The following is a 24,713-nucleotide window of genomic DNA, read 5'->3' as shown; positions in this document are numbered from 1 at the left end:
TTTGCAGCTTTTCAGTCACCATTTCCATGACAATTTTGCTCTCTAGATTTGCCCAAACATAGACATACATACATGGCAGGAATATTAACTTCTTTTGTGACCAGGTAAAGCAGAAGAAAATACTCAGGTTAAGTTGTGAGAGGCAATCTAATGCACTCCAGTGCCACAGGATTAATCTTCAGTTACAACAAAAGCAATAGTGAGGACATTTTCTGGAAAGAAACAACATAACAGTCCCTGCTGCAGGGCAGGAGACTGGGAATGTGAGTGCACAGCTACAACTCATCAAATACTCTTCAAGAATTCATGACTTTGGATAAATTAAGAGTCACAATACTCCTTCCTTAATTATGGATTAAAAAGCTACAGTTTAAACATATATATTTTTTTTCAGTCAGGATACCCAAACTGAAGTTCTGTTATTCTGAAGAGAAATCTCTTTTCTAATGACCTGATCACAAAAATCTCAAGCACATTAGCTTGAGTATAAGGAGATGTGGCCTTTTCAGGATCATGAAAGGTGTTTGTTTCCATGGAGAATGTGTGGGAGGAGGATAACAGAAGCCAGTGATTTTTCACTGTAAAAATCATTGCCAGTACCATGGCTAACAGATCAAATCACCAAAAATCATACAGCTATTTCTCTTCCATTTGTGACACTAAGTATTTGTGATACCAACCACCCAATCTCTATTGTTACCATCAAAAAAGAGACTGATATAGAATAAACAAACCCCTATAAGGAACAAACATATGCAACACAAATTGAAGGAAGTTTCCAAAGCCACTAAATGAACAGATTAAATTACTTCATTTTTTCTTGCCTCTAACATCAGCCTACTCTTTTATAAATTTGATATTAATAATTCAAGGCATGCTCCCAATGATGATGAGCTGTTACTCTCTTTGCAATATTACACACAGATAAACAGAGACAGCTCAGTAAGCTGTAAGTAAATTATATGATTCAACAATGGCTATTGTTATATAATGACTGCTTTTCTTTTGAAAATACTGTTACTGTTTTAACAACAAACAAACAAACAAATCCCTGGCATAACACAGACTAATTATTAGTCCACTTGACCAATTTCAGTTAATATATATCACTTTCATACTTGAAACTTATATTCTACATTGTTCTGCACTGTACTCCAAATTAATTTTTGATTAATATCCTTAATTAAAGATCTAAAGTTTATTTTGTCTGCTTTAGTAACATGATCAGTTGAGCAGCACATCTTCCCTGCTGCAATATTTCCCGGGGATTGTGTTGCAAGTCTCCAAATAAATATCCACAACTTTCTATCCATGTCCATTTCTGAGGCTGCTTTTTCTCAGCTTGATCTTCAAGACTTTTCATTTAGACTATTTTCAACGAACTGAGAGATGACCATAATGGATTACCTCGTGGAACTGCCAGAAGCTCAGACACACTGGGTTCTTTATGTTATCTCAGTGGTTGTGGCAGATACATAGTGTCTATAATCACAACTTACCGGTCTGGGCAAGGACAGATTTGCTCCATACCAATGGTAAAGTGCTCTCCAAACTGGTTCTGGTACCATTACATAGTCCTTTCCTTCAAGTATTTGTGGAGATCGCTTTAATCTTCCACCCTCCATTGTTAATGATGCAGCCTTTAAACAAAAAGGGATTTTGTCAAATCTCAAGTGAAGAAAACAGTATACAACTACAACAATATTAGTTCAAGAACACAATACTTTTTAATAATTGAAACACTTTAGCATCTCTTTTCACATTGAAAGATGGCATTTAAATGTAACACTAATTAACACTTGCATCTCATTAATTACTATTTCTCTAAAAGGATATTCAGGATAAAAGTAATAATACATTTCTCTCATGTCACCTATTCCAACAACTTCAGATACTGCACAGAGAAATCCAAGCTATGCTCATCATTGATGATGCTGGTCTGTGGTTTACATTTTGTTTGCATGTACACTGGAAAAGTTGTCAGTTTTGGTTTACTATTTAGTCAACAATTTCCTGGGTTTTTTTTTGCAACAGTAATAGTCTCTTATATTTAGAATGAAAACACTTCAGGGTTTCATTCTTAAAATATTTACATTTAATATTGAAAGCTGTGTTTTCACAAATGCCTTTTTCATTTAAGTTTTGTTTAAGAACATTTTGAATGTTTCTCTCCTTCCAAAACACTTCAGAAGAACACATTTTTTTCTCAAAATAAGACTAAGAAATCCAAATTTTGTTACATGACAAAGCAGTGATAATTTAGAATTAAGCCACCAGCTTAAAAAAAACCCAGCACATAAAAAACTGTGGCAGAAGTACACTAAAAGCTACTTTTGCTATATTCACATGACTCATGCATTTACCTTCACTGGTTCTTGTGTTACTAGGGGTTGGTTATCAATAGCTCCTGGTTTCTGGGGATTAAGCTGTAGCAAAGTATTCCCATTGCTTCCAAGGAAACACTGGTTATTATTGTCTGAAGTATTATGCTGCCTAGCAAAACATACATCAGTCCCTGGTGTGCCAGGGTAAAGAGTATCTGTAACAGAACACAAGAAAAAATTAAAATCTCTACTTCAATTCATGACTCCCAAACCATAACTCATTAATTTAAACTCTTGTATCCTTTTTTTGTTTGTATTTTTAAAAAGTTTTTCAAGAACTTTGCTGTTTGTCATACTTCAGTAAAACACACAACTCTTCCAAAGTAAAGAAAGATACATAAATTATTACTCTCAGAAAAAGTGAAGTAGTAGATATATGAGATCCAAATCCCAAAGCAGATACTTACACAAACACTGGTTTGAAAACAGCCTAAGTTTACATGAGCAAATGTGTTTGGCATTTGCTTGCTGTCTGGATGTTTGAGTAGCAAACTCTTGACAATTTTATACACTAAATTGAAAATATATGCAATAATGTCTTATTTTTATTTCTTCCTCTGGAAACAGCAAATTATTTTTATTCTTTATAGGACCTCATTTTGTAATGCAGAACATAATCTGTATTTCAGGTCAGAAAAAAAGAAAAAGAAAGATCTTTTAATCTAAGACCTGTCTCCTTTCCTGTCCTTCCTCTATTCCCCAACTCCAGCCCCAGAAATGATCACAGTTATTTATCTACTTCAAGCTGAAGTTCCAATTTCAAAGATACAGCTTTTAAAATGCCAGATGCAACACTCAGCTGTCTTAAAATGAAAAAAATCATCATCTCAAATTCTCAAAAGAACTGACTGAAAATCATCACTAAAACTCTCTCCTTGCTTCACAAAGATGGCTCCTAGTTAAATAGCCTTCATTATTTTACTGCTTCTTTCCTCTTGATAATATCTGAGGTCACCTCATTGCAAGATATAGTCAAATACCAACCAGGTATAAGCTAAAACCTAATGTGAAGTGCGGGGAGGGGAGAAATACACTCATTAAAAAAATGACAGGACAAAAACTATCTTGAAAACAATTCTGGAAACTAATCACAGCCCAAGAGATGAACTGCTATTTAAACAAGACTGTTTCTTGTTTATCCACCACAGATTAAAACATCCTAGTAATTCACCGACATCCACACATCGTCACTTCTGCAATCTAAACTGTGTTCTCTTCTCGCCTGGAGGAATCCATGCACTACCTAAGCTTTCTCAAAACCTGTTCTACATTAAACCTCCAAGGAAATAAGATGTTATGCTTACTGCTGCTAGTAGTCTCTGAGGCTTCTGATGCAGTAGAAATATTATCTGAAAATTTTTCTTCTGTTGCACTGAAGTAATTAAGACCTCCCATTTTCTCTTCTCCCTGTTCTGAAGTATTGGCTGCAGCAGCTAGGAGTGAATTCTTACCTCCACTCAACACAGATGAGGGCTCTATCACAACAGGGTCTGCATCCTAGAATTGGTACACAAGTAGAGAAGTTAACTATAAGCCAGTTTCAAAGATGTTTAGCATCAGCAAAACCAAATCACCAAAATTCAGAGCTGTATGAGCACTTTTGCATATCACAACAAGCTTTACAAGAAAAAGAAGTATTTTCTGTATCTACTCATGAAAAATCTGCAGAAACAAACAGGTAAAATTGTTAAACCAAATGAATAAACTCTGCTATACAATATAAAAATGGTGAAACACCAGAATTATTTTCTCTAAATATATTACAAGACAACCATTTTAGGCAGCTATAATTACCGACTATAACTGGAAGTATTTGAAGATTTGTCCTTGTTGAATTTCATATGGTTAAATCAGAACAGCAAGTACAAGAACAAAAAAACATTCTTTCCTCAAACCTGCAACATTTGACTCCTCTTTAGCTTTGTTTTGAAATAAAATTCCTTTGTTTCTTTTGGAGAAAGGAAACTTTGCAGTGCAAAGGCAATCTGGCCTTTGGCACACAAGATAAAGGTGGAGAAAAAAAATCTGCATCCCTCAAAAAAACATTACTTGCCTGCCTGGTACAGACAAGATGTAAGAAGAATCCTACCCAATTTACAGCACAAGTCACAAAGTGAAGTGGCAATAAATGAAAAAACAAACGAAAAACGGAATTAGTTGAATCTTAGAGAGGAAAAAAAGAAAGCCATCACTGTAAGAATACTGGAAAGAGGTATGTTTCCTGTTTTAAGTTGTCCCCTATTTATTACAACAATAAACATAATATCTTCTCAAGTAGCAAAACTGTGCAGTAAAGCTAAAAGTATAAAATTAAAACTAAATGTATGTCAGAATCATTTATAGTTTCACTATTCTGTGAATTCCCTTTGCTCAAGAGACAGAGTGACTAATGGCAATGTGCTATTATGCAAAGGATCAGGTATGAAATCGCGTGCACATCTGAGTACTTACGCTATGACAAGGATCAAATTACCCAGTATTTCAGGCATTTAAGCCATCATTTGTCCAATTCATTGTGCACAAATAACTGCAGTTACAGTGCACACATTAAATTATATGGCACACACTGCAGTTCTCTGAATGTTTAGTTACTTGTATTTATAAAACAACTCAAATAGTTATATGATTACTTATCTCTATATAAAACTCTCTTGAGAAATAGTTTATTTCACTTGTGTAACCTGCAAGGTAATCTTTATCTCCACTTGAATTACATTTTACTATAATTCATATGATTAAATATGCTTCCTTTTGTAAAATTCATAGTGATGCTTTAATCTGAGTATTGTAGTTGAAGGATACTAAAGAGCATCTTGTAACTATAGGATTTAGCAGACGTCCTCTGATCACCATCAGGTACTGGACTACTTTTCATCACTGCCTATAAATCAAATTATACCAATTCTTTCCTTTATCCAGAAAATGCACAAGCGAACTCAAAAGCAAAAGAGGTAGTGTTTTACTAGCAAAAGAATGAAAATACTTCAAAGTAGTACTAATCTGAGAGTGTGTTTTTATTCCAAAAATATTTTGACATGCCAGAATGATGAAACAAGGTACAGAAAGAGTTCAATTAAATTATAGTGAAAAATCTCACCACATGACAATGATTCAGCAAAACAATTATTTTCCACTGAGAGACAGGAGATGCTTCATTTCAAGCATTACTGGTTAAGCTGTCATTTGCTCCACATTCTTTTCATCAACACTTTCACAAATACAAAGAAATCACTTGTTCAGTATACACTACTATACTTACATATTTGACATACTCTTTCCACTGGTGCCACCATGGCATTGCAATAAGAAACCAGTTGTGCCCTGGCTGAAGGCCATACCTGCTTTCTCTTTCTAACCAGCCTCTGCACACGAAGAATGAAAAACATGAAGTATTAAATGAAATAGGGAAACTATAGCCCTTCTTTTGAAAAATATTAAAAGGTGATTCTGAAATCCATTAAAATCTGGAGCAAAACACATACCTAATAATCTGACCTTCCTCTTCTGGAGTGGCAGGTCGTAGGCCCAAAACTATATGACACACCTGGAAAATGAAAGTAATTATTAAGAACTACACCACTATGAAACAATCATCATGTAAATGAAAGAAAAGAAGAATTGTAATGGGACTTTTCAGAAAATTCTTTAAATTATGTACTAATATTATCTAAAATTGAGCAAAAACTCACTAAAAAAAGAGGTGTTCTGACCTATGAGATTTTTTTTGGAAACAAACGTGGAAGAAAAAGGTACCATCCCCTCCATGGCTGCCCCATTCAGGTGAGGCTTCATTCCCAGCGTAACACAGCAGTCCCAGATAGACAGTATTTTTTTTACTCCACTCTTCCTATTAAAACCATTCTGGCCTTGGCTGTGGTGACACGTTTGTGTCTGGTTTCTCCAGCAGCTCCCCAGCCGCAGGGCATGGGCAGGGAGGCTGAGCGGAGGGGAACGCACTTGGCAGGAACCTTTGTTTCCCGCTGTAGGGAGGAGGAACAGTTGTCTCCTCTCCAAGATGGTTTTCAAACTGGTTCCTACTCATAACATGATTTATAGTCTTTTCCATATGTCTCTTTTGAGGCCATCAATTTGCATCTCAGTTGGAGATTTCTAATGATTGGTGAGATATCTTATTTAAATTTATATTACAATGTGAGAGACCATTGCAGATTGTGAATAAAACAAAGGCCATTAGCTGCTGGGAAGCAACAGATTTACCAGCACACACAACACAGACAGCTATTACATTTCTTTTTAAACTCATGTAACACTGTGCTAGTGCCACATTCTCCATACAAACCAATCCCACTGCAAAATAAACCGATTTGTTGACAAGCTTTCCAAGGCAGACTACTTCACTGTTCTGTCTGCAGATGAGACACACAAGCTCGTAACAGTTCAAATAAACGCCCAGACAATTCAATGCCAGACTTGGTCCTGTGTGAGCACGCTGTTGAGCCAGCAGCACGAGACAGGGGTGCCTCACATGTTAAAGCTACCAAAGGAAACACAACTAAAAATCTAGAATGAAAATATGGCAACTCTGCCAGGAGAAAAAATATTGTAAAGGAGACCTCCAATAAGCAATTTAACAATGGTGATATGTAACCATCACCAAGATAAATCTGTTCAATGTCTGTTCATTCATTCTACTGCAATATTGCATAGATATTTGTTAGTTCATCAATATTAAGTTATGATAGGTTATTTGATGCTGGATAGACCAAAAATAAAGACAGTTCTTCTTGAGAAGGTGGCAATGTAAGCAAAACATGATGCAATTAGAGATAAAAAGAAGTTACAGAACTTTCTGATCCTATTCTCTTCGGTTGTGGCGTAGCTGATGGTCTCAGAACACTCTTAGTATATTCACAATTAAGTTCTTGGAAAAGTACAGTTCAAAATACAATTTATAAAGTAGTCTAGGGTCATAAACAAGAGAATCGGTAGTATGTTGTTCAGGTAGCCAATCAACAAAAAAAATCCACACAGCTTCTCTCCGATGAAGTATTTTTCAGCTACAACCTGACTCTGTAACTGATTAAGCTTCATTGGTAATATGAGAACTGAGTCCACTGGTTTGACCCTGCCCTCTCTTCAAAACCTGAGAATGTCATACAGGGATGATGGTGAATACTAAATTAGGGCAAATCTTGAAGGCTCCTTGAGGATTATTATCTAAACTCTGAAGTATCAATCTATACAGAAAACGGGTAAGGAATAAACTGCAGTGAATGAAAACACTTTTAGGGGGTGACCATGCACAACGTGAGCCAGTGCTAAGATATGACTGCTTTAAGGATTTATAAAGATCAAATTCAGGCTGCTTTAAGGATTTATAAAGATCAAGTTCAGGCTCAATTATAAACAAAATCAGTACACACCTAATCCTCAGCTTCTGCAACACAACAGTGATATGATATCACTGCTTTCAAGGATTGCTTCATCAAAAATGCAGTGAAAGGTTCTTTAGATAACCATAACAGAAAATGTAAAGGGAAAGAGTTGTAAAGAGTTAGCAGTATCTCTTCTCATTTCTTATGTTAACTTATTTGGCAAAGATTTGCAAGAAGAGCTGTTTAAGAGCACAGACGTTTTATAACAGAAAATGTGAAGGCTCATAAACTTGAAATTTCTTTTGGTTTTATAAACAGTACACTACCTTCACTTTGACCAAATATGCTTCAGGCATCTCCAAACACCAAAAAGAATATGAACCAAATAGAAAATACTTCTGTCAAGGTAATGGACAATTGCAAACCCACGTCACTTATTGGAATAGATGCAGCTTTAAGTGTGTTGGCACAAATACTGATGCTGCACTTTGTGACCACACAAAAAGCTCATGAGTTAATGATCATAATTTTCAAGTTTAAATTTCCTCTAAATATACCTGAAAAAGGAGATTTAAAAATTCATTGGCAAGTGCACTCTTCACACTCCATATCTGGTAGTCCTCCAGAGTGAGGTGTCCAAGCTTAGTTAAAGAGAGGAGAAGAGAAAGGAAAAACCATGAGACCATTAATCTATTTCTATTAAAATGCACATTGCAGGTGTCATACAAGGTATGATAAAGCCAGTAATTTGATAAACATTAGCATCTACTCTGATAATAAAACTTGAGCCGATGAAAGAAGAAAAAACCCAGTTTGAGCAGAACATATGTAATCTAGAGAACTAAAAAGCTTTGAGAGTGCAGAGGACCAAGTACACACAGCATGTAACCTTTTCTCCTGCTCTCCATCACTGAGATCTAGTACACATGGTCAGCTGCAGGAGTCACACATCCTCAAAACATGAAACCAGCAGCAGTATCTGACTAATCAGGACAGTTACTTTGTAGGAAAAAAACCAGACTAAGACAATCTAAGATTTGGTTGTCCAAATAAGTTCTGCACATACAGACTATTGTGTCCATTCAGAAACTCTTGCAACATGAGTTCTATTAATTCTTAATCCCTTACAAAGTTACAGCAGCATAGTTTGATAATGATGTTACTGTTATAGTTTTATAGTATATAAAATGGTATTTATTTATTTATAGAATAGTTACCATTGAATTAATACAGTTCTGTTCCAGTATTGGAGGATAATGTGTCTTTACACAGTATAAAACATATTGTAATGCACTACTCCTTTTCTGGAAAGATCGTTTTTAACATGATACCAAAGAACAGCTTCTCCAGAACTTAAGTCAAGCATCAGACTTAAAATGGGTGTTAATTATGCGTAGCACAGCAAATAGCATACACTTCAAATTAACCTCCTCTGGTTATGTATTTTTTGTTTAGTTTCATATATAATAATGACTTATAAAATTTTAATATTTTTCTCACAGAATAATGTGGAAAATTTTCATGGAAAACTGACATTTCTTGAAAGAGACTCATTTGACACATGTCTGCTCTAAAGAAAGCACAAGATTTTACTTTCTTTCTTACAAATAAACTGAAGATACTAGGGCCCAAAAATAACACAGAAAGAACAGCAAATTCCTACCTTTGTGGTATCATGCATATTCAAAATATCTTCTACAATTTCAGACAAATCCACATCCAATTCCTTAACAAACAAAAAGATTAGAAAACGTAGTTAAATTCTCACAGCACTCACTGGAGCTGCACGTGTTCAGAATAAAAATATAACTGCAAGAAATGCTGATGATGCCTCTGTGTAATCTGCAGCTGAGTGTCTCCAGACAGTTGTGCTTTTCTATCTGTAGTTCTATCTGAAACAGCATATATTACAGTAAAATCATTCTGCTTTAGTTAATGGCAGACCGAAGCTATGCAAGTTAAGTTACATCAAGTTATCAACACTCTGCAGCTAAGGTAATTAATGGAAGCCTGTATTCCACTGGAACCACATTCAAACATACACATTCCTACTTTTGAAGGATGACTTTAAGAAACAGAAGCAAATGAATAAAACCCCAGATATAACTTACAGGTATTTTATCAGTACGGTTATCCTTCCAGACCTCTAAAAGTGCAACCACCATTTCTTTAAGTTCAGTGCGAGACAACACACCATCACGGTCGATGTCAAAAACCTTGAAGCAAACTGAGAAAAAAGGAAATGACTTTTCTCTCTTAGAACTACTCAACAACTTAGGTTTTTTTTCTTGCAGAATATAAGTCTGCAGAGTCACAAGAACATGATTTAGTGCTGACAGTTTTGATAAGGCAAGATGCATGTGTGGTAGTGAGGAAATGGAGCAGCTGTGTTTAATAAACTGAAATCTAGATTCCTGCAATTCTGCACTGTGTTTTCTGATGTGACTTAGCAGGGAACATATGTGCATCCAGAAATTTCCAGTGAATGATGGCTTTTAAGTTGAAGCAATATGGCTTTGGAAAAGAATGGAACAAAGGTATTTCAAAACACAAGAACCTTGCAGGGAGCCAGCTGAAAAATGTACAGTAAACAAGCCAGAACATGCTATTTACCACAAGACAATCAAATAGGGCATTTGTTTTACATTCTATAGAATGTGTTTGCACTTTTTAGATGGAGTTATATAACAGTGCAAAATAATTTCCGAAATATATCCTTCAAAAAAGGGTTGATAATTTAGATGAATCTATGGATAAGTTATAAAATATACAGAATTAGGTTTAATCATCCTTTCTAAAAGGAAGCCTTGATATTTAAAATTCCTTTCACTTGTAAACTTCAGAAGTCTGTCACCTTTCACAGACTTATTCAGTGAAAAAAAATAATTGACAGTGAAAAACTTCACTAAACTTAATAGTTAGTACTATGTATACTTACACTTCTGTCTTTCTGCCAAGGGTCCCCTGCAACATGCCGAGAGCCCACAGGAAATTTCTTTAAAATCTATGTGATTGTCTCGGTTTTCATCAAAAGCATTAAACAAACCTGCAAAGCACAAAAGCATCTCCTGTTACAGCACCTGGCTGAAACAGCTGACAACCATACTTAGCATTTACATGAAGGGTTAATGGTTTACATTCACAAGGAGAAGTACAAAAAATTATTATTAACTATTTCTTACTAAGTGTAATAAAGATAATGAAGCATTACTAAAAGAATCAAGAATCCTGAACAGTAGCCTTATTCTCATGCCTTCTTTGTACAGAGTGTACATCTAAGCCAGAATGGTCAGGATAAGCATTTTCACAAAAGCCAAAGCATCAAACAGTACAGGTTTCTCAGATGCCAAATGCTTTGGCTTTACCAATGTGCCTGACAGAAACTCCTACAAAAATCACTGAATACCATTGCAAACTTGGCCCTAAGTGAGTTCAGAGTTTCAGTTATAGGTTGTCAAAAGATTTCAGAATTCTATTAATTCAGGACATATAATTTTTTCTCCCCAGAAACATTTTTTTTTAAATGACAATAACTCAGTTTCACTATCCACAGAAGACCCATAGAATGATCAGAAAGCATCCAAGTTTCCTCACAGCAGCTGTGTAAATTTATATCACTAAGTAGATAAATGCACTTACAAGCAAAAAGATGTGGGGCTATATCCCTATTGAATTGAACATAACTTCTGGTGCTTTAACAGCTTGCATCCTCTGCAGATGAATTTCCCATTTTCTACTTACTGCTGCCACTTGTCAGTAAAGCTGACCATTTAGTGATAAAAAATTGTCACTCTAGGACTGCAGATAGAAACTAGCATGTAAGTAGAAAGTTACTTAACGTCCTTATGTTGTGCAGTAAATGGCAATTAGACAACTGCAACCTCCAGCTATTACCAGAGTAACTTCATCTTGCAAGAGCAGCTTGTTTATTAATATGACTGCACTGCAACATACAAATCTCCCGATTGAGTCTTCTGAACAGTACATCAGTACACCAGACACTGAACACCACAGCAACGTCAATTCCTCGCACGGTTGATTGAAGTTCCATACCTTCACTCAGAGATGGATGAATAGGAGGGGAAACTAAGGGGGCAAATGTTTCTAAGTCAAAACGTCCAGTTCTTGATTGAGCTTTTAGCAGCCAGTATCGTTTTTCAAGATCGATGATGTCAGATTCTTCCACTGTGTAATCAACAAAAATACAATTAATTGTTGCTAATATCTAGACCACGTTAGAATTCAGCAGCAAATCAAAATGCAGTATAATTTTGTCACAGGGAGAAATGATGTTAATTTTTCATGCCTGACTCGTGCATGTAATCATTAAAAATTATTAGCAGTGGAGAAATAATGACCTTCTGTATCTACAAAATCACCTTACCTATTCATGACCTAGGAGTTAGACACCACTAACACACCATCACTGGTGTTTAGAAACACGGAAGTGAACTTCTTCCCCTACTAAGGGCTTCAGGAATCTCTCAGTTTTCACATATTGCTTCTTAGTGAGTTGAACAGGTAGATTATATAGTATGGTACTGAAATCCTCTAAAGGGATGCAAAGTAGCATTTGAAAAAAATCCCAGAACTGCTATAGGAAAAAAGATTTAGTACTTAGCTGCTCTTGAAAAATTCCTATTTGAAATTTTTAGCCTTCTTATGCAGTAATAATTTTCATGTGACATGTAAAAACTAACTCAGCATTATTTTTTTCTAAATATAAAATCACTTAACCTCATTATTTATACTATAGATGCATTTATAAACCCAGTTAATATTAGGGAATGATTATACAAACCTAGAACACATTTTATGTGGAGTAACTTACAAGCTAATTTAAAGGACGGGAAAAAGATGAAACCTCCAAACCAATGAGTTAAACAAGGTGCTGGGCAAAGGTAAATAAACATAGCCAGAGGAAGAACTTGGGTTTTCTATCAAAACATTATCTACAAATGCTGCTGCTCTTATATTTTATCCTTGAAATTAAAAATATTAAGTTTCTGCTCAACAATGCTTTTAACCTTTTTACATATGCAAGTGTGTCACAACACTGCTTTAGGTCAGTGAAAACTAATTGGTTCTCAAATAGATATGTAATGACAAAGCTGTCTATATTAAGAACCACTACGTATGATCCCATTCCCAGATGGTTCTGAGTCTTTAAATCCATGCCAGCTTTCTAATAGGTTTAACTTGAGCTATTTGGCCTGGTTTAGTCTACAGAAACAATAATAATCCTGTAAAGCTTAAGAGACTCTATTTCTGTCATTAGGAGTAGTAACTTCATCAGAATAGTAACTTAGGTAACTGACAACAAGCACGAACTGATTGTAAACTACTCAGCAGCCATATCATCTAATGTATCAAAAACTACACACTACCTTATCAGCAGAAAGTTTGGGAAAATTTAAACAAAAGATTAATATCTGCAGTAGAGTTGGAGGAGTGGAAGGAGTTTGCATCTTCTATAAAACATTTTTTGATAGTCTAACCAGAAAAACAGCATCAGCAAAAACATCTCCTCCTTTGCCTCTGTACATCCTATTAGATACACACAAGTCTATGGGGCCAGATGGGATCCACCCATGGGTACTAAGGGAGCTGGTGGAAGAGCTCACCAAACCACTTTCCATCATTTATCAGCAGTCCTGACTAACTGAGGAAGTCCCAGTTTGCTGGAAGGTAGCAAATTCCCATCTTTACAAGAAAAGCTGTGAGGATGCTGGGAATTACAGGTCAGACTGAATGACCTCAGAGACAGGGAAGGTTATGGAGAACATCATCTTGAGTGCCATCACGTGTCATGTACCAGACAATCAGGTGATCAGGCTGAGTCATCACAGGTTTATGAAAGACAGGTCCTGCTTGACTAACCTGACCTCCTGCTATGACAAGGTGACCTACCTAGAGGATGTGGGAAAGGCTGTGGATATGGTCTACCTGAACTTTAGTAAAAGCTTTGATATCGTTTCCCACAGCATCCTCCTGGAGAAACTGGCTGCCCATGGCTTGGATGGATATACTCTTTGCTTGGGGTAAAAACCTGGCTGGATGGCTGGGCCCAAAGAGAGGTAGGGGACAGAGTTAAATCCAGCTGGTAACAGGATGAGAGTAAATAGTCTCAAGTTGTGCCAGGGGAGGTTTAGATTAGATATTAGGAAATTTTTTTCACCAAAAGGGTTATTTAGCATTGCAACAGACTGCCCATGGAAGTGGTTGAGTCCACATCCCTGGAGGTAGTCAAAAGCCATGAAGCTGTGCTCTGAGGGATGTGGTTTAGCGCTGGATGTGTCAGTGCTGGGGGAATGGTTGGACCTGATTTTAAAGGTCTTTTCCAACCTAACCAATTCTGTGATTCAGTACAATCACTGAAAGGACCATATCCTAGCTTGCAAAACCCCACACCAAAGCTGCAGTTCTTGAGTCACATTAAGGTAACATAACTTCAGGCTGAACAGTGAAAGTTTAACTTGCCCCTTAATACCAAGCAAATGTTGCCAGATCCTCCTTTCTCCTCCCCTCCACCTTCCTACATGGATCAATTCTCTTATCTGCCTTATGATCTCCTGGTACTTGATTGTGCTGTCATCACAGAATCATTTGGGTTGGACGCAACCTTTAAAAGCCATCTAGTCCAATCCCCTTGCAATAAGCAGAGCCCCATCCGTTTCCAAGGATGAGACATACACTGTCTCTCTAGGCAATCTCTTCAGTGTTTTATCACTCTCACAGTAAAACATTTCTTTCTTACATCTAGCCTGACTGTACTCTCTTTTATTTTAAAATCATTACCCCTTGTCCTACCCCTACAGGCCCTACTAAAAAGTCTGTCCCTAACACCTAAGGAAGCAGTAACCTAAACACATAAAGGAACATCATTCTACTATGAATCAAGAAAGAGAAATATTTATTTCTCTGAAGATCAGCACATAGGAATATCATCAGTGCTTAGGACTGCCACAGATGTAAGCAGCTTCATGATCCTAAGCAGAACAGTCAACCAATGTAGAAATGCATCTGGTACGTTCCAAGAAATGCAGGGATATCTTGATGACTTAATGGCATACCTGCCCCACAACAGTCAGTATTTCAACAGATGAAAGAAAAATACCAAGTAAATACACTTTCCCTCATTCGTGTTGCCTCCACAGGTAACAGAGTGCTACAGTACTCTGAAGAAAGAGGTCGCAAGACATGACGTGGCACTAGAGTACCAGTATTCTCCAGAAAATACCAGCAAAAGTAGATTGATGGAGTTTCAAGAACAAAAATGGAAATTACAAATACAAGGTAAAAGCCATTTTATGAGACAGAACTTTAAGCACATGAAGAGAATCACAGCATTATTATGCTACCTAAACAACTGCACAGAAAGGGCAAGTTTGTACTGTCTTTAGAAGAATTGCACACACACATTATCACTCTCATTAGCAAATACAAAAGCATTATGCTAACTCTCTTGAGCATGAACATGTAAATCACTTTGTTTCCTTTTAGTCTACCTATGTGACTAGGAAAGAATAACAAATGTGCTCGTTGTACTTCATTCTTGAAATGATGCAACACTAAGAATATGCAGAAAGCTTAAGGAAGCTCACATTGTTTTAGTGATGAGTAAATCTGCAGAAACCTGCTTTTGCTGGCAGGGACATTACTTAGGTTTAGTAATTAAGAAGTGAAAGATAGGTTTTCTAGCAAAATAAAACCAACTCAGCTACCGGTGAGCCAAACATTTTAGAATGTAGCAGTCACAAACTAGTAAATAACAGTCTTTCATTATGAGACTTACACAGCTTAGGTTGATTAGAAGTAAAAATGTGAGACAAGAATATTTTTCATTCACAGTAACAATGAACTGTAGCCCACTGAAATAGTTTCACTTACAAAAAATACAGAAAGATTTATTGGATTACAGCACACATGAAAGTTGAACTCTGCAGTTGAAAAGCCAGCTGTTACATAATTTGGTTTCTCCAGAGTGATTTTTTGCACATAATCCTGTAAATCATTCTCAGGATATGCAGTCCTCCAGCTATTCCTCCATAAATGTAAACTAAAAGAATTCTCTTGCAATCTCTGATATTTACATATAATACACATATAACCATATTTGTTTAAAGGAAGAACGCTAAAAGCAGATGGCACTTCTCCAAACATAGTAACATGTATAAATAAAAGTGCCACATGCTAAAGAGCTTCTATATAGATAAAGGATTTTACATTTTCAAAGTATAACATTTTGTTCCTAATGCCTGTTCAAATCACATCAGGAAATGTGAACTGGGCTTTCATTCAGTAGTTCAGATTTTAAATAACTTGTGATGTATTTTTTAAATGTATCTCATTTATACAATAGGGCCCAAAACATTCTAATAGACTGGCTTTTTAGGCCAGGTAAGTGTTCTTTCTTGTCAATTAAATACAACATAAGATTATTTCAGGTCACATGGAGACACTATGCACCTGTGAAATACAACCATATACTTCCAGTTTATTATTATGTGATACTTTATGTCTCCCTCATCACTTGCTCATTTAAAATATCAAAAACTTTCAGATCTGTAAAATTATGAACAATGTTTCTTAGTTCCGTTCTTTAAGAATTAGACCAGTATAATCAGAGGAATGAATAATATCAAGCACATCTCAAGCTACAGTCTTCATATTGTAAAGGAAGAACAAGTAAACATTTCCAGAAAAAATACGCATGTAAGAAACTGTAAATCTACTAAAAGCCAGTCCATTTAAAACCGGCTGCCACACTGTGATTGACAGTCAGGTTGCATGACAGCGATAAACACTTCAAAAAAAAAGGGCATTCTTCATTTTAATGGCATTTCCATGAAATGGAGGCCCTTTTTAAATAATCCATAGGTAGGAAGCCATCAATAATCTTCTGTCTTAGAAAAAAACATTGAAATACATTTTCATTTCAAGCACCATGTATTCAAATTCTTTACCTGACCAGAATTAAGTACTTCAATAGATTTTAAAGCTTTTTTTACCCACCTATTGGTACAATCCTCTCTGGTTCACAGCAGTAGAAGCATACCATATTACCAACATTTTAACTGAAACTTGGTTTGGTTTACAGTTCACCATGATATCCTCCAAGCAAAACACAGTCCCCAGTCGCACAGAGAGAGCTCTTCATCGCACGGCGGCTGAGTCAGAACCACAGACCGAATGACTGAACACCAAAGATTGTTTCTGACTAAAGACACCTGTTTGATGCTTCCAAATTAACACACAGAAGACTCTGGGACCTGGGCAGAGACCTGCTTTGCAAGATAGAAAATAGCCTGGGAACTAAGAGGATAAAAACGTGGCAAGATGCAGATTAAGTGACATTGAGGCTTCTTCTTATTGGCCTAGTCTGATGTAATACTTTCTTTCTTTCTCTGTTTTGGTTCCCTAATTGAAAAACAGAAACAAGGAGAAATGGATATTATTACTTGAATCAAGATCCCTGTGTGTCTGACACGACTATCCAGACATTCATCTAGCAGGATATAGTGTACCACCGCCTTAAAAGATGGGAACTCATACAGAAGAGGTATTAAACATTATAGTTCCTTGCAAAGCACAAGTGTTCACACACTTGGAAGAAAATAGCACAGAACAAAATATGCTCTTAAAAGCACCTTTAACAAATAAAAATCTTCAGAATTGTCTTGTTGAGGCCTTCCATACATCATTAAGAGATGGTGTTTCAAGAGTGGGTATCACAACTGAAGTAGGCAAGCTACAGAACATGTTTTTAACATCCAGACAGCCTTTTAATGTGAGTAAAGCTAAGTGATCATTTTGTTTCATTTTCCTTTTGCAGACTCCCATCTTCATCTCGCCATAAAGCCCTACAGGTTTATAAACCCATCTCTGACAGAAGAGTCTACTTCCACTACACTCAGTTTCAATTTTATACTGTTTCAAAAACTCAGTCTTCCATTTCAGCCATGCTCTCGTTATCCAGGGCTTCTCTCATTTGTTACATTAAATTAGTAGTAACTGTATGTTCTAAAAGATAATTATTACACTGATTACACACTGTCTCACTGCATCTCAGTACGAAAGAGCTGTCAGAAAAAGCAGAAGCATTTTGATGAATTTTTCTGATGACAGAACAGAGGCTCTTTAAATGAAGGAGAATTAGGATGCTATTTAATAAGAACTTAGTAACACAAGAACCAGGTAACGAAGTACAAATTACATGGTCCAGCAGTTTGAAACCAGTAGATCCTGATAAATGAGAGTATTCTTCCCATGCAAAAGGGCCAAAAATCTGAGCACATAAGGCCATCGCATGACACTGAGACACACCAAAATGACTCAGTCATAAAAAAGGAACCACCACCTACATTGCAGCAGCAGAAATATCTCCAGCCAAATGAAGGAAACCAATGAGGCATCACTTGGAGTCAGTATAACAGCAGTGTATCAGCCAAGTCTGGGATGGAACAGAGGAGGGAGCACCTGGGCTGAAACAGACCTGAGCTGGGAACAGTGGTGCTCAGGATGATCTGTACCATAACCAAGACCAAGGTGATAGGTCTGCAATTCCTTCCAGCCCTTCTGGTATATGGGTCCTCCAGTATCTGAGAACTGCTGTACTACTGAATTATTGTATTTGGACTTACGAATATTAAGATTATTAGATGTTTCATTTCTAATTATTAAGGATGTATAATGATTTGGGGCAATATTTCCCTACAGAGAATTTACATTCACCACAGTGCTACTCAACGTGCTGGTTAAAAAAAATCCAAAAGCACAAAACCACCCAATCACAAAAAAAAACCCCTAAAAATCAAAAGGTACTCAATCACATCACAAACCAGAAAATCTGAACTACCAGTAGTTCCCCTTGAAACTAGTTTGGGGGAACAAAGGTCCAGCAAAACTTATTTTGGTAGCTTTCAAATGAAATTATTTCTATTTATGATTTAAGTGAAATGGAACAAAATTTTATTAAAAGCAACTTCCTGTAACTTGGAAATGTCATTTCTAATTATATCTCAAGAAATATAATTAAACACATGCACATACCAAAATAAATGTTATTTACAAATGAAAAATTAGAAATCCTTTGTTTCCCTGATAGTTTGGCTCATTAAGCAAATTTAAATGTAGTCACTGGTGCTTTGCAAGAAAATGTTCTCCAAATCAACGTTAATAACTTTCACTATTTTTATCACTGCAATTTTTCATGTCTTGGACATATTATCCAGGATGTTTAATGGGAAGCACAAGGAGAGAGAGGAGGCTTGGTGGGAGGCTCTGAAGCGGAGCCAGGACAGGGCATGTTTGACCCAGCACAGTCCAACAGCCAGGTGAGAAACTCCTACCTGCACTAGCCAGTTTCACAAACTACTTCTCATTTTACAGTAGAAGATATTTTAAAAACACTCGGTCTTTCACCGTAGTCTGCTAACACTGTTTGCCTAGGTTTACTAAACACTGCTTCAGTTGCTCTCCCAAAAGGGTGACTATTATCCCAGGCAATAGTATTAAAAACAAGCATTTAATTTAGAGACAAGAAATTGTCATAACAGCTGGTACTGTTCTACACATTCAGTTGTGCTCAGAATACTTCTCCACAAAATATCATATTATTTAGATTGACCTAATTAGACTGTAGTTATTCAACTTAAAAAACAATGCAGCAAAGCCCCAGTTATTCATACTGTATGGCATACTTTAAAAGTGCACAAGCACTTTATTTTCCTTACTTTTGCATCTGTTGTCTGAAATTCCTCAAATGCTGCCTCAAATCACAAGGGAAATAATTGGATACATTATAAAGAAAGTATTTGTCCAGACCCAGGGGCAGTTGGCTAGTTCATCAGCAGGTTAGTTCGTCAGTTCATCTTCCTACTATTTTGAATTCCTGTCAATTTTCCCTGTCTGCCATTTGAAAGATACTGGGCTGCAGATATCGTAACAGAGCACATCTACTACTCATTTTTCTGACACTTACAAGGAAAATACCAAAAATGACATGAATGTAATTTTGTCTTGGAGTCCAAATGCAACTGTCATATGAGCCTTCCAAATTTGATTAAGAATACTGAGCCTGGACAGTATGCATTTAAATATTTTGCTGATGCAAACTACATGTTTTCTGGAATACAATGAAAAGCTTGACCCCAGATGTGACAAGCATTTGAAGATTCGATAATCACTTCAAACACTCTCATATATTTTATTTCATCTTTTTAACCCTAACTTAATTTTTCCTTCAGTTCTACCCTTATTAAGTCAGTCAATAGCTCATAAAGGCAAGCTGTCAGTAAAGAGAGACCACCACGAACTACCAGTGAACACTGAAATTCCCAATAGCCTGATGCAATATATGGCAGCAGAACAGTAGTTCCAGTTTTTCCCCTGAGAACATCGGTTGGTTGAAAGGCCTAGTGGAGATCCAAAACTCTGAAATAATATTTCACTAGGCTTTTAAAGATCTGGTAACTTCTCTACCATAACTTCAAGCCACATGAATCAATACATGTAAAAGAGCAACCCTGTATCCCATGTTTCCTAGAAAAGAAAGAAGACTCAACGCTTCCTTCCATCATTCGGTTTACAGTATCAGATGCCACAATACACAGGGGTGTTATGAAAGCATTATAAACCAACTTGGTCACAGAGAGATTTAAACCAAATACAGGCATATCAATTCTAACCTTTAAAATAAGAGGAATTACAAAATACAGCTAAGAGGCAGAGTGAGCTGATTTCAGAACTGCCATTTTCAACAAAGATGATATCTACACTGAGGTAGGATCACTGTGGCTGTTAAAGAAATTTCCACAGAGAGCAAACCAGTTGCTTCATGAAGGAGTTGGTGTACCTGTGAGCAACTAAGACAGATTTGAGGCTTTACAGTTGAAGATGTCAAAGAGGTAACTGGAAGTTAGAGAGGACAACAGTCACTAAATGGAAAACAGACTATGCTCCTGCAGAAAGCATGCTCGGGAAAGCATTGGAAGCCTGAAGTGATAACAGAGGCATCATGATTACTTGATAGGTCCTTGCAATCAAAAAGGCTCAAATGTAAACCGAAATACTTGAGGCAATCTCATTTGACTGAGACTGATAAAGTAACTGGGATTCTGGTGAGATGACAGTTGAGAAATTTGAGATGAGAAGATGAAAACACTCTGTATACAAAATGAAAAGGGAAAAAAAAATGAACTACTAAAGTAGAAACCAATACGACATGGAATCACCTGAATATTTTTTTTCCAAGAATAGGAACAGATTTTGCCCCCATTCATTTTTCAATAATATGCTTCTCATCCAGCCTCCTTAACTTTGTTTTAGAGTATAGCATTTCAGACTTAATTTACCTAATTCTTTGTTTAAAAAGGGAAATATCTCTTAGCTTCTAGCTGAAGAAAGAAAAGCTTTCTGCTTAGTACTAGAACAAGTGGGTTAGCTAAAGCAGAATGTTATGCTTTTCAATCTAAAGACCATTTGTTTCTTGAATCATTTATTTTGCACACCTGAAATAGCTGGGAATAAAGTTGAGGGCCTGGCTGCAGATGGTAACAGTGACATGTATATAAAAAATTGAAGAAGTTGAGAACAACATTAAACATGAAATAAAACTGATTAAAACAGTAACTTGTAAAATTTTAGTTTAAACTATAAACCTCAGTTTCAGTATAAATAAACTTCCCACCAAAAGCATAGTAAAAACTGTTCAGAAAAGGTTTAAAATTCAAAGCATGCAAAAAATCAAAGTAAGCTCTGAGGTAATACCCAGAGACCTGGGGTAAAGCTTTCTTTGAACACTTAAGGCAAAGGAGACTTGACAAGGTTGGAAGCATGGCACATCTCAGTTTAATGCAGCTTGAGGGATTTTTCCCAGGGATGAAGTCTAGAAAATTCAAAGAGGTTTGGCTGGGTTTTTTTTCAGCATACCTCTTTCTCTACCTTGTCTGTTAGACCTCAGTATTTAGAGGGGTCTTCTGTAACCTCAATATCTACTGCAGTCTCTCATGTAATTAAATTGTCTATGAACTTCTAATTTTATTACCCATTTTCCTTTCAGATGGTCAGAAAAGAATTTTAATGCTAATATTTAAAATCAAGAGTAAAAACTATATGTTGCTTTACTCAGTTAACTCCCCCATTAAAGAGATTAAATACCACGCTGACATCAACAGAAAACCTGTGAGTACATAAAACAAGACCTGATTGCTCAAATCACTGACATCTCAATAGAAAACAGTCTTCTCCTAGGGATACCAAGGTCCCTCAGATGCTTTACTGTAATGTATATATCAAGTATAATTTATCAGCCTTTTGTTTTTAAATCTAATTTTAAAGACAGTGGCTCTTTCTTTTACATTAATATAGACATAAGGAAGCATTTGTTCTTTGGAGACTATTCCTAAATGCAAATCCTGAGGAGGCTTCTCTTTAGTCAGCTTAGCTCCTGGACCACATCAAATGCCAGAAGATTACTTTTCATTTGCTTTCTCCAGGAAAATGAGGTAATAATTATTTTTGAAATGAGTATTTTTGGAACTGTCTCGACAGTTTTAGAATCTACTATTAAAAACCAAATATAACCAGTACTACTGTCCAGTCACTTCAGATAAATGGATTTGTCAGAGACCGTATTTTCCCTTTTTAAAAAAAATGTCTTTATTTGCCCAGTAGCAAACTTCTCCTGTAAGAAGTGTTGTAATCTCAGTATTGATATCTCTTAAAAATAATGACCCACAGTGTCCTTGTACATAACAATGTTTTACATGTCATAGCACAAAAAGAGAAAAGAACAAATTAGCACGGAGAAGAAATTTATCTCACTGAAGAGAACTGCATGTATCTCATCAGAGTACTGAGATTTAATGAACAACTGCAGAAAGGCAACAGTTTATGTCTGTCAACTCTGAAACAGTTTGTAAAAAATGTGCAGAATAAGAAGCAGCGTTTACTTACAGTGTGTGACTCCAGCCAGGGTTTGATAGAAAGTAGGGGTATCACTATCATCAGTGAGGGTCACATACACGCCTCCAGACAGTAGCCAACGGGAAAATGTGAAAGCATCTTTGTTGTGCAATAGCCAAACCCTGAATTTCTCATAGTTTACCTTTTCACTCTGTAAGAAAAATAAGAAAATGTGAGCTGTTTTTCTCTGCTTTCGTAGTAGCAGTAAACAAGAATCATCCAGCTGTATGAACAAGAATTGGGACAATCTCCTACAAAAACAAGTACTAATTTTTTTCTTTGAAGCTGTGGCTGTTTTTCCATTTATTTCTGAAATACAGCACTGGGAGGGAAATTAGACTCTTGAGCTCTCTCTGCATTTCAACCACCTACTTAAAGTGGCCTTTGAAAAGTCATTTACTCTGAACCTCAGGCTAAGGGATTAGAAGAAAAATGGTTTCTAACACCTCAAAATAACAGAGATTATTTTTTATGAATTTAAATTTATTATGATAGAGAAAAGCTCTTATGTGACAAATAACAGGTGCTATAAAGTCATAAACATTCTGTTATATCTGTGCAAGTATACAAACACTTAACAGAGAAAAATTAGATCTGTGAATAACTAATAGTATGACTAATCACTGCAGGAGCATGTCAATTTTTGCCATTACTGACCAAACTCTATTTTGGAACACACATGTAAACGTGACATTCATGGTACCTCCTAACTTGAGTCTCTCTTGCTGGATCTCTTATGGAAGTGCCTGTTTAGGAATACATTAAAACTATAGAGTCCCAGAGACTGGAGAGGCATTTTAAACCATTCAGTTGGATGGTTTCCAAGCTCTGGCCATGAAGCCATAAGTATCATCAGACTAATTTCTACAGGACCTCCAAAGCTAACTAAAATAAAAGCAAACCTATTATCAGTAGAGTCATTATACACTGATCCTAATCTCCATGGGAAATAAACAGGGGTCTGCAAAAGGTTTCAAGTCATTGATTATCTAAACTTCTCTAATATCACAGGCCATTAAACTTCACAGAATTACACCTCTACAAAATCCAACAATTGGTGTTTGGTCACAGATTATCTGCAACTGCCAACAGTAGAAAATCGAAAATCCACAAGTTCCTTTGCCAGGTTGCTCAAATGGTTAATCACCAGTACTGCTAAAACACTTGTTTCATATTCCAATTGTGACAGATTATTTCAGGTTCCAGATACTCATTCTTTTTACGCCTCTTTTTCCTAGACTATTTATTTCCCCAACAAATAAATGTGAAAATATCTCAGTACTTAGAGCTGCTATCATAGACTTCCACAAGGTTATAATTCAAGGAAGTCAAGATGCTACATTGCTATTTCATCACCAGTTTAACCTGTATATATCCACACTACTGACTGACAGCACGGTCCAAATCTTCCTCTTACCAACAACATTTCTGATCCTTCATCCCTTCTCTTTTGTGACTGCAATCACATTAGTGCAGTCATGTGGCAAAACATATCTAGCTGAAAAATAACCTACAGGATTAGGAGCTACAGAAAAAGGGCTTCTCAGCCAGATCAGTTTCCCAGTTCAGTTCATCAAGGCATCAATATAATTACTTGAGTCAGCACAAAGGTGGGAGAACGAATCACAGTCTGGAAAGGGTAATTCAACAATATAGACTTTGCAGGATTTAACCCATTACAGATCCTCTCGTTTAATCAAAAATAACAACTCTACTGCCAAATTATCAAAGAAAAATTATCAGTCCACATTTTTTTTTTTAAAATCTCTAACAGTTTGGATCAGAGACTCAACAATTTTCTTACTACCTGCCCCACTCTACTTTTCAAACTGTGCTCTGTACAGGCAACAAGAGCTGTGCCATGTTTCACTAAGACTCAGCAATGTTCCAACTGATTAGAAGGACAAGGGAGAAGAGATGGGAAAACTTTGGACAGGGGGGAAAAAAAAGAGCATTTGAAGCAAGTAACATTTTCAGCTGAGTCTTGATAGGTCCTGAGCAACTAGAGCAATACAAGTATCACCAA

The 24,713-nt window shown here is 36.3% G+C and overlaps 1 protein-coding gene across 11 annotated transcripts in view; it reads right to left on the bottom strand.

The window, feature by feature from the left end:
- USP32 (ubiquitin specific peptidase 32) overlaps nucleotides 1-24,713 on the bottom strand; it is a 68,776-nt gene that overhangs the window by 18,178 nt on the left and 25,885 nt on the right. For 10 of the 11 annotated variants that reach the window (XR_009820139.1, XR_009820134.1, XR_009820137.1 and 7 more), the window contains exons 5-15: nucleotides 22,679-22,838; nucleotides 11,774-11,905; nucleotides 10,659-10,766; nucleotides 9,832-9,947; nucleotides 9,384-9,446; nucleotides 8,278-8,361; nucleotides 5,867-5,928; nucleotides 5,644-5,746; nucleotides 3,689-3,881; nucleotides 2,364-2,539; nucleotides 1,500-1,640 (exon numbers count right to left, since the gene is read on the bottom strand). Coding sequence is in view for 5 of the 11 variants with exons in the window: in XM_062012607.1 (XP_061868591.1) it covers nucleotides 1,500-1,640; nucleotides 2,364-2,539; nucleotides 3,689-3,881; nucleotides 5,644-5,746; nucleotides 5,867-5,928; nucleotides 8,278-8,361; nucleotides 9,384-9,446; nucleotides 9,832-9,947; nucleotides 10,659-10,766; nucleotides 11,774-11,905; nucleotides 22,679-22,838 (1,338 nt within the window). In the remaining 6 variants the exon portion in view is untranslated. The remainder of the gene's footprint in view (nucleotides 1-1,499; nucleotides 1,641-2,363; nucleotides 2,540-3,688; nucleotides 3,882-5,643; nucleotides 5,747-5,866; nucleotides 5,929-8,277; nucleotides 8,362-9,383; nucleotides 9,447-9,831; nucleotides 9,948-10,658; nucleotides 10,767-11,773; nucleotides 11,906-22,678; nucleotides 22,839-24,713) is intronic. The other variant, XM_062012605.1, reaches the window with a different exon arrangement.

Source organism: Colius striatus, chromosome 20, assembly GCF_028858725.1.
Source record: "Colius striatus isolate bColStr4 chromosome 20, bColStr4.1.hap1, whole genome shotgun sequence".
NCBI lineage: Eukaryota > Metazoa > Chordata > Aves > Coliiformes > Coliidae > Colius > Colius striatus.
This window is presented reverse-complemented; position numbering and strand designations above follow the sequence as displayed.